General features: G+C 41.8%; 1 protein-coding gene across 1 annotated transcript in view; it reads left to right on the top strand.

Moving 5' to 3' along the window:
- The window catches only part of LOC145393493 (glutamate receptor 1-like), a 292,984-nt gene that overhangs the window by 242,374 nt on the left and 36,785 nt on the right, over nucleotides 1-13,825 (top strand). Inside the window, exons 11-13 of the mRNA XM_080267656.1 lie at nucleotides 3,653-3,747; nucleotides 8,848-9,093; nucleotides 11,730-11,839. Of these exons, the coding sequence (XP_080123782.1) occupies nucleotides 3,653-3,747; nucleotides 8,848-9,093; nucleotides 11,730-11,839 (451 nt within the window). The remainder of the gene's footprint in view (nucleotides 1-3,652; nucleotides 3,748-8,847; nucleotides 9,094-11,729; nucleotides 11,840-13,825) is intronic.

Raw genomic sequence — 13,825 nt, 5'->3', positions numbered from 1 at the left:
TAACAGAGGGAGTGGGTTGTGGGGGGGGGGGCAGTTTGAGTTTAATCATTGAGTCAAGTAGTAGTGGACCGTTAGTTTGCGTGCTAGAGTGAGTCAGTCAAGCAGTGAGTCAGAGAGTCTGTAACAAACAATCAGTGAACAGTGAGCAAGTGCACAGTTAGTGATGCAGCCAGTGAGTCAGTGGTGGACGGACAGTGACAGATAGTCAGTGTTATTGAGTCAGACAGTGAGAGAGATTCAGTGAAGGATGGATTAATCAGAATCAGTAAGCGAGCATCAGTGAGTCAGTTAATGGACAGTGAGCAAGGAGTAATGAGTGGAGGACAGACTTAACGTGGGAGGGAAAAGCCAGTGTTTTGCAAGTGTACCTCACCTATGCCAGGTAGGAATAAAACCCAGTGTTCAGCAGTCTTTCATTAACGTCCTAGCTTGTATACGCATTACTATTGACATACCATATGGTCCCAATGGTATAACAATATTTATGCATTTTTAGAGTCCTAGGAAATGTTTGCATTGTACGTCAGGGTGGGGGGAGGCCTCAGGTTGGTAACATGACGCGGTTCAGCTGCCACGGCCAGGTCAAAGTAGAATCGGTTCCACCGAGGTCGAATTCTTCGGGGCGTCCCTCTCATGCTCCCACCTTAGCTGCCCTCTGACACTTCAAATAGCTGTTTGATCCACAGTAATTGTTCCTTGAGCGTTAAGGCGGTCCCTGGGTGTGTAGATTAGGAGATTTAACCCCTACACCGCGGGCTTGTTTACCAATAACTTGCGTGTGCCGCGGGGTTATTTGGGCTCCGACAGACTCTCAAAAAATATTTGCCAAAAATCAGTTATTAGTCCTAGAATAATAAAATTACATATGCTTATGGCACATACCTTCAGCTTTCTCCTGGAATGATTGTTGAGCCTTCGTCGGTTACCGTAGGACTTGTGGAGACCTCTGAAGTAGGGTAACGAAGTCTCCACTTTACACTTCCCGACAACCCGTAATATGATTACCACAGCCAGATACAAACACTATAAACACTATTCTACAATTTTCAAGTAGTTTGGGATCCATACTAAAAAAAAAAACACTGTGAAAGCAATGGAAATTACGAGCGCGTCTGATCGTCGCACTGGCACTAGTTCGCTCATGGTAGCCTGTCATTTATTATTCATAAAACCCCTCACACTTTATATTTCTATTACTATATAACACTTATATATATCTACAGTCTTTATCCATAAGTTTCCTTCAGTAGTATTAGTTTATTGTCACTGTAGGGATTCAATTTCTTTCAGTAAAATACGTAGCATTCACTTTCTCGTCCTGTATACTGGCATTGAGAGTGAATGTCACTTTCATCTTCACTCTCATAACTCATAGCATTCAGACATGCTAGAGTGAAACTTTCGCTTTCATTACTCCTAGGGTATATACTCGTAATCTTATAATACTACTTATTTACATTTCTATTTACGTTGTCTATTTTATTTACGTTATTTACATTTCTATTTTATTTACACTGTGTTGTGCACTGTCACTTGAAATAACTTATAAAACTATTTTCCATTGTTCACGTATATTTACATTCATTACTTTCACTTGCTGTTTACACATTATTTACACATTATTTACAATTCCACTTGCACTGTTTTACTCAATAGAAAGATCATAGTCACTCTTTTATCAATTGTCAGCCCTTTACCTCTTTCCACACGAGGTTTAGTAGGGGGTAAAGGTCACAGAGCCATTTGCATGGGGGTGAAAAAAAGGCCTTGAAGTCAGCAAGATGAAACGTACGTCCTCTCACTTCGGAAGATGAGAGTACACTGATAACGCAGGGGCAGCCTAGAGGCCTGCTTTAGGGGTTATTCAGAGTTACCAATATTACTTCTTGAAACAGCTAAGTCTAGCACTGATATGATTGGCAGGAAATCTAGACAATACATTATAAATCTGGTAGTTCCAGGTGAATGTAAATATTCTCCCTTCCCTCCTTACATGTATATTTATTACGAAAATAGATTAGAGGCCTACTTAGGAGATATATAATCAGAGCTACCAATGTTAAATCTTGAAACAGCTTTGTGTAGCACTGATATGATTGGCAGGAAATCTAGACAATACATTATAAATTAGGTAGTTCCAGGTGAATGTAAATATCATTTAGGCTTCTCCCTTCTCTCCTTACATGTATATTTATTACGAAAATAGATTATACGGCATATTTCAAGGGGAAAAAAACAGCGAAAATTAGCGAACGAGTGCACGTGAGGTGTTGTCAGGTGATAATTAGCCAATTCCAGGTGTATGGCACTCTCACTTACCTGATTTCTTACTTGTATATATTATTTGGTATAAGAATACGACATAGGGCTTATTTCAATGGATGAAATCAGTGAAAAATTCCAGGGAAGATTTACTTAGCGTAGCATGGCCGGGCAGGCGAGAGCATAGGGTAATGGAGGGGGGGTAGGGAGGGGAGTCAAGAACGGGGAGAAATGGCTAAATTGTCAACAATGGATGGGAGTACAGATGAGATTAGGAGTGCTGACTAGTGTTGGACATTGTCAGTACTGATAGATGATACAAGCCCCCACTGGAAAGCCCGGGTGAATTCAAAATAACACAGAATCACAAAAGCGACGCCCCGCGGTATGATCCCTTGCTCCCAAGCGTCACGAAAGTGACGCCCCGCGGTTAAGGGGTTAAAAAATGAGGGGAAAGAAAGAGAGAGGGGGGGGGGACAAATAAAAAAGAAACTAACAAAAGTGCTCGATTTTTAAGTAAGTGTTGAAATGGAAATGTCAGAAGTAAAGAGATATGTGTGTGTGTTACTGTTTTCGCTACTGTGGGCGGACATTGTTATTATATTCATGAAAAATTCCTACCATTTTCACTACCTGCGGAAATTTCTAGTTGTGCAAAAAGTTAATTATGAGACATCAGTTCTTTGACTGGCAAAATTTCTCTTGAGCTGAATGTAATCGTCTTGTGATAGCCCGTGCAGAATAAGTGAAAGTGTCTATAGATTGTGAAAGTGTTATTTTTGAAGATATAAGTTTCTTTCTTTAGTGGCATTTATTCCTTCTTTTTATCCATAGTTGGAGGTGCAGGAGATATTTGTGGTGCAATGATTGTCTCCATATTTTATTGTAACCTCAGACTATTTTGTTTAATATGATGACTAGAATATGAGAGGGACAAGTGTTTAAATTTGGGGGCAAAAAAGGTCAAAGGTCGAGGTCCGAAAAACAGTCAAAGGAGATTGTGTAGCCATAGTGGAGGTATGGGCTCTCTGGGTGTTCATGTTTAATAATATCTTTTTTTCTCGCTATGTAGGGTTTTGTTTCTGTCACATAGTTATGTTATTATATACGTGCTACCTTCTTTCCTATTTATCTATTTACTCTCGCATCTATTTCCCCCCATATACACTGCAAAGTGTAGGGGAAATTTTCTCTTGATCATATATATGTTTTGGTTTTCTTACTGATTTCCTCTTATTAATGCTCTTACCCACAGCTTTTCTTTTTTCTTGATTTCTCCTATATATTAACAAATTTGCAGAATGACTGTGATGCCCAGTAATATCTCATAATCATATTAACTTGTTCATGCTGGCATATTTATCTGTTAACCTATATTTTTTCCCCGCAGACACATTGCAGCTCGTGAAGGACAACAAGTACGGTGGCCAGAACGATGGCCAGTACGGTGGCTGGGACGGCATGGTGGGGGAGCTGGTGAGACAGGTCAGTGTTGCCTTAATTGTACTTCAGTTACCCTCCATTGGTTTTCTCTTCTCATATTCTTGTAACTCATTCCCTCACAAAATGTATTTTGTAAGTTTAGTTTTACATCTCCTAAGTTTATTCAGCTTTGGAGAAGCTTAATGGAACCTGTGGGATAATAACTGCCGTCATTTATCCTCGCAATACAAGAGGTCTCCCAAACGGAGAGAGAGAAAGAGAGAGAGAGAGAGAGAGTGAAATCCCCTCACCTAGGTCAAGTGTAAATAACGTGCCACCAGAAATTATGCCTGATGTGTTAGATTTCTGACCTGCTTTTACAGGAGATTAAAAAAAGGAGCCTTTATTTTATATATGGTGGGACCCTCACCATCCGCTCACTTGATGTAGTGCTGCTCTCGGGTGACTGCCCTTTCCTCACTATCTTCCCTCTTTCCTTCCTCTTCTGTCTTTGTTTCCTTCATTCTTTCCTCTTGCTTCTGTCCACGGGTGACCCTGCAATGAGTGGCAAGCCAAATGGTTTCCTGTATACCAGGGAAGCCATTTACTACGCCGGATGGTAACCATATAACCATATTATCGACTGGTGGTTTAGTGAGCAATTAAAGCACTCCAGTCGTACTGGGCCTGTGCAGGTTTTTATCCGAGGGGTGGTTGGGGTTTATTGCTCACGTATTGCCACTCAGGGATGAGTGAGGCTGGTCACTTATCTTAAATATCAGGACCAACTTGCTTAGTCCCGGGCTACTACGCTCCTTATGGGGCAACACTGGATTAATGAATGAATGAATGAATGAAATAAAATATGCAACCCAGTAATCATTGATAAGGAAGACGAAGCGTCGGTCAAGCTTGTATCTCTCTCTCTCTCTCTCTCTCTCTCTCTCTCTCAATGCGGGTTCAGAGTTGACAGATTGAATGGGTGGGCAGATAAATTAATGTAGACAGATGTTTGAATAGATAAATGAATATATGTACAGTAGTTATCCTGGAGCCATCTCTTAAGCATTAGCCAAAACATTTCTCTTTGATAAGAATCCCAAAAATCTGATGACTTATAATGTATTATCATTGTAATGATTAATTTATTTACATGATATGTACTAAAGACCTTCCAGTGTCGAGAACTGTCGTTAGTGGGAGTGTACAGTATGCATATTGATTCTGTTCGCAAAACTGTTAAATTACCAATAGTGACGTATTTAGATCATCATCATCATCATCATCATCCCGCCTTTTTAACACCTTCAGGTGATGTTAAGTAGGGTACAGCAAGACAGGAATTGAAAAAAAAAAAAACGCTAATCGGAGAAGTAATCAGCAGTATGCCCAAAGAAGTGGGCCGCATACCCATTCATTCACCGTCCAAATCCCAGGAATCCTTGCCATACAGTAGTATTAATAATGTAAAATATATAAAATAATAAAATAAAATAAAAAAAATTATGAACTCAGTGTTTCCTGTGACAGTTTGTGTAGAAAAATACCAGGGATATTCATGAAAAAACCAGCTCGAGGAAACCGAGCCCCTGTTCTGAAATTTTTCCATCGAGAATAGACCTTTTCCAGTGACGTCACAGATATCACGTGGTTTTGTTTACGTCTCTATATTGGATGGCAACTCCTCGCAGTAGTGGCTATCCAGACAGGGCTGTCAGAGATTGAACTGTCTGATATATGTCAGAAATCTGGATCAACGCCACCAAGCTCTGTACAGGAACAAGATAAGTGTTTGAGGCTGGATGCTTACACCATATCTAAGGAGAAATTCACCCGTTTCAAGTACGGGAGACCAAAACCAGATCTCAGATATGGCGATCTCTATCACTATTTGGTGAACACCCAGCGAAAATTCACCGGGGCATCCCTGAAGGTAAATATGTGGAATATATCTAGCTGAAATTGACATACAGTACATTTAAATCGTCCTGGTAATCAGTAAATTATTGACGTGGGGCCAAGGGGACTGTATACACTGACTGGGAATCGGGTAGTTGATGAGTGGAGGGTTGGGGCGTGGGAGTGGGGGAAGAAGGTGGAGGGAGGGTGGGGGGTTTGAATGGCGATGGGGGATGGGGAGTGGGATTTGGGTTGGTTTGGGGTGTGATGGTGTGGGGGAGGATTGGGGATGGGTGGTAAAGGGTGGGATGGGTAGGGGTGGAGGGGAAGGGAGTTGGGTGGTGGGGGGGTATTGTGGGGGGCTTGTAGAGGGGAGTTGAGGGAGCGTGGAGTGTGGGGGGGCTGGGGGTTTGAAAGTGGGGGGTAGAGGGTTGTTGGGGGGTGGAAGTGAGGGGTGGTGGGGTGGGGATGGCGGTGGGGGGGTCGGGGTGGCGGTGGAGGAGTTGGGGTGGCAGTGGGAGGGTGGTGGGGGTGTATTGGTGGGGTGGGGATGGGGGTGAGGTGGTTGGGTGGCGGTGGGAGGGATGGGGATGGGGTTGGAGGGGGTAGGGGGGTGGCTCACCTGTTATGAAATGCCTGCTACAGTCGGTTGTAGGCCTTCTGCTGCCAGTTCTCCCTCTTCACGGCAGCCATCCACTTCTGTTACCTTTCATCATTGGCTGGAAACCGGCAGAAGTTTACCCCACTTCCACTTTTCTGCCATGTGTTACAGTCGATGGAACAACAGTGGAATATCATTGTGGAATTTGCAATTCTCTCTCTCTAAACGTCCGACAATCTGCCGTCCGGTATGGCGCCGTAAACAAAAGTCACATGACCCGTGACGTCACGTGGAAAAGATCTATAACATGAAAATAATATAAAGATTTAAAGCAATGAAATAAAGTATTAGTACATAATATACTGTATATAATAGAGATTCTCCTGTGTACACATCATGTATATATCAGGGTTAATGGTGAAGGTTACTTAATTTCCAGTGTGGATCTAGTTTATCATTTGGTAGGTACGAGTATACTCAACTAGTGTGGCCGTGAGCGTGAGTGAGTGAGCTTTGGTGAGAACTTGGATGCTCTGTTTGATCAGGACGATATCATGATTTCACGCTTGGAAGGTATTTATTAGTATGCATACCTACTGTTTACCGGCACATTTACGTTAGTCATGAATTAGAACTGTTAGGGTGCTCGTTACACTGACCTGGTAGTTAGTCGTAATTATCCCAGTTGCTACATTATATTATTTGTTTCTATAACTGGATAGATACGTGGGGGTATATCTTAAAGTGTGAGGATTATTTATTCTGTTGTAATGTGATGATGTGCTTTCACTGGTAAGAGCTCTACTCCGGCTGTTGGTTCCTTCGGGGATGGAGATAATTGCATTACTGTCCACTCAGGTGATACACTGTTAAAGCGGAATCATTGGTTTTTATTAGTCATTTATCTGGAATACCTTAACTGTCACTTCTAATATTTATGAATGTACTACAATTTATCTATTTGAATGCCAATGATTTAATCTGTTAATTGTTATAGTGTACAGCTGCGGTCAGGAATATCGTTCCACATCATAGATAATACTTCACCCACTACACTGTATTCAGAGGAATTTGTTAAGGTCTTGGGATCCCAGTACTGGGTTTCGAGGGCCATTACTCGGTGTCTACTAGTTATCACAGGCGAGTCAAAAGATTGGTGTCCGTAACAGTACCTTACATTGATTTAAAGTTATTTTCTGTCACTGTTTTGCCGTGTTTTTTCTTTCTCTACGGTATGATTATGTGAAATCTTTCAGGTCGAAACTTGTGTGAATGAGCTTAATTTACGGCAAGACATATCTTTCATCTGGGGACTCCTGATGCACTAAAGGGAGAAAATATGCACCGGTCAGTGTCAGATACTGCTGTGAAATAACCCTCAGATGGAAGTAGGAGACTGAGAAGAAAGGAGACGAGAGGAGGAAGATAGGAAGATGGGAAGAGGTTTTGTAAAATGCCAAAAGAAGGATTAAAAGGAGGAGGAGGAAGGTTAAAAGAAGGAGAGTAGGTGGACAAGGAGATGGACAAGCAATAGAGAGATCCAGAGAAAAAGGAGATGAAGAAGTGGAGGTGTAGGAGGAAGAAGAATGTAAGGGTGGAGGAGGAGCAAAAGAGGGGGTTAAAGGGGCAGAGGAAAGGTGAATAAGGACAGAAAAATAGGAGGGGAAGGAGGAAAAGAAGTGGAGCGTAATTACGATAACAAGAGGGGACAGGAAAGATAAGAGGGGGAAGAGGAGGAAAAGGAGGATCACTAATAAAAATAATGATAATAGTGGGAGCAGTAGTAGTAGCAATAATAATAATAATAATAATAATGAGAGAATGAGGCGGATAAACTGTAATACTAAAAAGAGGAGATTAAAGTAATTCTACCACAGCAACTTTGCTTGTCAACTAGAAACAGAACTATAAGGATGAGGAGGATGTCTAACTTCCTCGAACTGATGGAGTTAATCTAGACTGGGTCTAAATCCACACTACATATGGTACAGTTTACCAGGTGGAACCTATGTCAAAATTTTGCGTGTGGAGATTTTTGGTAACTTACCCATGGTAAGGACACGTAATTTATGAATGAAACCTCAGTCTGTATAAGGAGGGACATGACTGGCTGAAGAGCTGAGCATTGAGAAAGATAAGTTCCTCCTTTACTGTACGAGTATATTCGTTAATGGCGGCCGCTATTGTGTTGTAATATAAGCGGTTCCGTGGACGTAATGAAATATGTAGTCTGTAGCAAATAAACAGGATATATCAGTGTGTGTCGTGGGGAGAGGAGAGGTTGTGTGTGAAAGTGAATGAACTGTTTGTGGGGTTGTGTGTGTGTGTGTGTGTGTGTGTGTGTGTGTGTGTGTGTGTGTGTGTGTGTGTAAAAAAGGGGGATGGTGACTCTGGAAAGTGTTGGGGGTTTGTGTATATCTGTATTTCGGTAAAGAGGGTTGGTGTGTGTGAGGGGGGGGGGTATACTGGAGCATAACGCAAAACGGTTTGTGTATCAATTATCATTATTAATTATCGGCATCACAGAGAACTGTCAGCATCACGATACATTACTGTTATGATGATGATGATGATGATGATTAATGTTATTCTTTTTTACGTTTTGCTTCGTTTATAAAGGTTCCGACATACTTCCAAACTCATACATTTTCTCTGGGCAACAGGAGGCGGACATTGCAATCGCGCCACTAACCATCACATCTTCGAGGGAACAGGTAATCGACTTCACCAAGCCCTTCATGACCCAAGGCATCTCCATCATGATCAAGAAACCCTCGAAGGAGAAGCCCGGTGTGTTCAGCTTCATGTCGCCACTCTCCCACGAGATTTGGACCTGCATCGTCTTCGCCTGCGTCGGGGTTTCCATCGTCCTGTTCCTTGTCAGCAGATTCAGCCCCAGCGAGTGGAAGGTAAGCTAGTTAGGGGAATACTATATAAGGGTGAGGTGATGGTTAATTTGGTTAGGGAAGTAACTGCTGTCTAAAAATGAAAAAATGCTGAGCCTCAGTGGACGGGCTGTCAAGTTTACACACACACACACACACACACACACACACACACACACACACACACACACACACACACACACACACACACACACACACACACACACACACACACACACACACACACACACACACACACACACACACACACACACACACACACACACACACACACACACACACACACACACACACACACACACACACACACACACACACACACACACACACACACACACACACACACACACACACACACACACACACACACACACACACACACACACACACACACACACACACACACACACACACACACACACACACACACACACACACACACACACACACACACACACACACACACACACACACACACACACACACACACACACACACACACACACACACACACACACACACACACACACACACACACACACACACACACACACACACACACACACACACACAAATAAACGCTGCACACACCATATCACTGCCAATAAAACTATTTTTTATGAGCTTAAAATCGAAAGGCACGTAGGAAATTGCGTCAGGAAATATATATCCAGTGGTCGGCCTCCTGCCGCGTGAAACACAAAGGCTGGCTGTTGGTTGATGCGCCTTTCTGATTCCAGTGCCATTATTTTATCACATCTTAACCACTTCACTGATTACTTATTGATTTGCTCTTTTCAGACGACTTTATTCTGCTCCGGGAGGGAAGTCAAGTTATAAAAGGGCACTGGGGACTTTTTCTAACCCCGTCACTACGGATGATTTCGTCAGACTTGAATAAAATCGTCTGGACTGAAGTTGCGAGAATAAAACACATAATACGACGTCCTCAGTACAGTGGTATTTGCTGTTTACCTGTTACCATTTTTTAAAATTACATCGCGGCAGACTTTTCGACCTGGATGAGTTAGATAAACCCATCCATAATAGCTTTGTTACTAGTGAGGCTCCTTAAGCTGAATACAGTCGTCTGGTGGTCGCAGGATTTAAATAATGCGTCATCGTTATCACTTGCAGTTTGTTCTGTCAGCTAACAGGCAGTTATGTTCAGTTACATGAGTCCAGTAGGAGTTAATGAAATCTATGTGTGACGCTTGCAGATCGAAAGTACAACTCGTTATGGCAAGATAAGCTGTAAATTACGGTAGCTGCAAATATCTTAAGAAATAGCTTCCCTGGTGTTAAGTTTGGGACTGTTTTTGATCCACATTTTCAAAACGCTAGGTACTGAGGACTGCATGTGAACCCGTCATATTAAAATATTGTACACAAGTTCGCTTATCTTATCCATCAGGCATGGTCTTTGGCATGCTTCAGTTGGGTGTTCCGAATCAGCTTTGGAACACAATGAAAAGTTACAGATCTGAGTATATTTTACACTGTGTACTTCGTTAATTTCACATTATTGGTACGTTTGGGATCATGGGGATGCATCACACGGGTAAAGTACTATCTATTAGTTAAGAAGCTGAATCTTAAAATCAGTCTTGCCAATAATGTTTCGTGGTTTCATAGGGTCCGTATTCAATGTCCATTGTTCATGGTAGTGCTTCATTGTTCCAGTGTGTGTGTGGCCAATCCTTTGTCGTCATTTCTTCCTCTAGCTCAGTTTGTTTATGAACCTTGTGCAGTGTAGATCTCTGGACAGAACTGTGTCTTGTTTTTCTCCCCAAGTGAGTGCAATTTGGCTTTGATTTTGACTTTAGTGGTTTCTGCTTTTATATGTTAAGTAATGGCTTAGTGTTATTAAGTGATTACCGTTCACATTTTTCAAATACTTTTAGTAAACATGATAATTTACATTTTCATTTGTTCCTTTAAAATACTTTCTTCTGCCGTTCATCTTCAAATATTACGCAGTTTTCCACAAGAATTTTTCTGGTCTTGCAGATACTCAGATATTTCTGCTAAAATTGTGAACATGATTGGATCTATCTATCTATCTATCTGTCTATCTATTGCAAGACGCCTTAATCTCGTAAAGGGTGGCCACAAACAAATCGCCTCCATGTTGCCCTGTCCCTCGCCATTTCATTGCCCTGCTCCCAGCTCACACACCCCTCTCTCATATACTTCTCCACTCTATCCCTCCATCTCATCCTTGGCCTCCCCCTCCCTTTCCCCCTCTCCTCCTCTCACTCTCCTCGTCAGTCTCTCACTCTCCATCCTGTTTGATTAGATCCTGTTCTTAAATACATAAACGACCTTATTCTAGGCTTGATTCAGAATATACCCTAAGATATCATAGAAGGCTCGCAAAAATATTGGTGTATAGTCGCGATCATAATATTATTCCACATTTTAACTGAATAATTATGGAACTCTTAAGTGACATTGAGAAATTATTAGGCTCCGAATATAGTATGAAAGAGAGAGAGAGAGAGACGAGGCAAGTATACGTCCCAGGACACTACTGATGATAAGTTATAATAATAATGATAATAATAATAATTAATAATAATAATTAATAATAATAATAAGAAACGTAGCCATATTCTACCCTCCCCTTCCTCTCTCAGGCGACAGAGATGTACGGCAAGTCAGGTGTCAGCAACGACTTCAGCATCTGCAACAGTGTGTGGTTCACCCTGGGGGCGTTCATGCAACAAGGGGTCGATATCTGCCCAAGGTGAGCTACTGGTACATAGATTTTTTTTTTTTTTTTTTTTAATGCGAGGAAGAAGGAACCAAAGGCCGCGAGCCCGCAATTAGTTGTTCCTTCCAAGAGAAAAAAAAAATACAAGAGAGAGCCAAATTCAAGATCCGATCATTTCGAGATGCCTGAACACACTGCGATTGAAAGTAAGGCTGGAGATCACAGGAAGCAGGAAATACAGACAGAGAGAGACAGTTCCAGAGTTGACCTGTTGCATAAATGAAGGACTGGGAGTAACGGTTAACTCTGGCATTAGAGAGTTGGACAGAAAAGAGACGAGAGTTTGCTGCTAGACGGGTGCTACGCGCCCGTCGTAGAGGTGAAGGAATGCATGCAGACAGTTCAGAGGAGCAGAGATATACACCATACAGATAAGAACCGTATTTTATTCCTAGGAACTCTGGTGTACGGTATATATTAATGGAAAGACTTGCTCCTTGATTACAGGTGTACAGGGGTCACGGAATTCTGGCCCGAGCAGGTGAGAACTATGCTGATACACAGACCATACAGATATAATGGTTATTTCTCGGCTGACTGGGTTTTATGGTAGTAGGAAGACTTACTTGATAATTGCAGATCGAAAGAATCCTATATTTTTGCGGGAGAGACAGACAGACAGACACATACAAAGCTATGTTCTCTGGTTCACTTTGGGAAATTCATGCAACAGAGGACTGATTTTTATGCAAGTTACAACTGCAGTATTACGACGACCAGACAGAGTTTATGGCCAGTGTTTTTCTAGTTGGTCCGACATTAATATTTATAGATAGACTCCTTCATAATTATAAACATTTAAGAACCATAGCAAACGAGCAGTGAGAGTTAAATATACATCATCCGTACAGGCTTAATGTACAGTCACCATCAAAAGTCCTGTCACTTGCCCTTCTCTCTATGAACATTGAGAATCAGTGTGGTGAATCCGTAGCAACCGACTTTGATGGCTTTATACTGTAGTCGTGGCGCATGACTCGGAGGTTGTCAATACCGTGCCCTGGCAACCTTCCCCTCAACAGTGCGTCCGATTTCGTGTATAATATGATACGCTTATGATTCGGGTATATTATATTCGAGTATAATAATATGATTCGTATATAATATGATACGAAATCGGACGCACCGTTTAAAGGTAACTTGCCGGGTAACGATATTGACAACCTCAGAGTCGTGCGCCGCGACTATACAAAGTTATCGATGTTGGTTGCTGCTGATTCACTGGACTGATTACCGAACCCCATGGAGAGAAAAAGCAGGAGAGGCGACAGGACTCCGGATGTTGAGTGTATCATATTTATTTATTTATTTTTTTATTTATGTGCAAGTGGCTCTAACTTTTATAATGACTGGTGATTCCATGTTTGAGTATTGGACAGACTGACAGAAAAAGAGAATGTATGGCTGAATGGTGTGTGTGTGTGTGTGTGTGTGTGTGTGTGTGTGTGTGTGTGTTGTTCTGTGCTCTCTCTCTCTCTCTCTCTCTCTCTCTCTCTCTCTCTCTTGTTGGCAGCTGGGATAAATTACAAAATTCGTAGTTTGGCGCCAAAGGATGATTAGATACCTTTGACATTTTTTTTAAATCAGATTATTTCTATACTTTAGGCTGTCCTGATAACTTTTTTTCTTTGTTATCTCCAAGCAGTGATATTCAGCTCGAGAGACTTTTCGGATTGGAGTAGTTTTGATTTAGTTTCCATTAATTTGTCCAGTACTAGAAATCCATTTTTACTTTAATAAAACAGCTTCGGATTCCACCACGTCATTGCAGTGAAAGGGTCAACACTGCATGATTCTCTGCACCTCACGAAGAACCTCTCAGACTGGAAGACTTACGAAAAGGAAACAGATTCAGTCCTTTCAATCCAATCATTTGTTTTCTGGTATTTCATTTATGCTGTCAGTAAATTACTTCAACTAAGGACGCATATTCTTCACCCGTCTGGTATCTTTCTCAGC

Source organism: Coenobita brevimanus, chromosome 1 (genome assembly GCF_032717465.1).
Source record: "Coenobita brevimanus isolate Jiangsu-jjx chromosome 1, ASM3271746v2, whole genome shotgun sequence".
NCBI lineage: Eukaryota > Metazoa > Arthropoda > Malacostraca > Decapoda > Coenobitidae > Coenobita > Coenobita brevimanus.
This window is presented reverse-complemented; position numbering and strand designations above follow the sequence as displayed.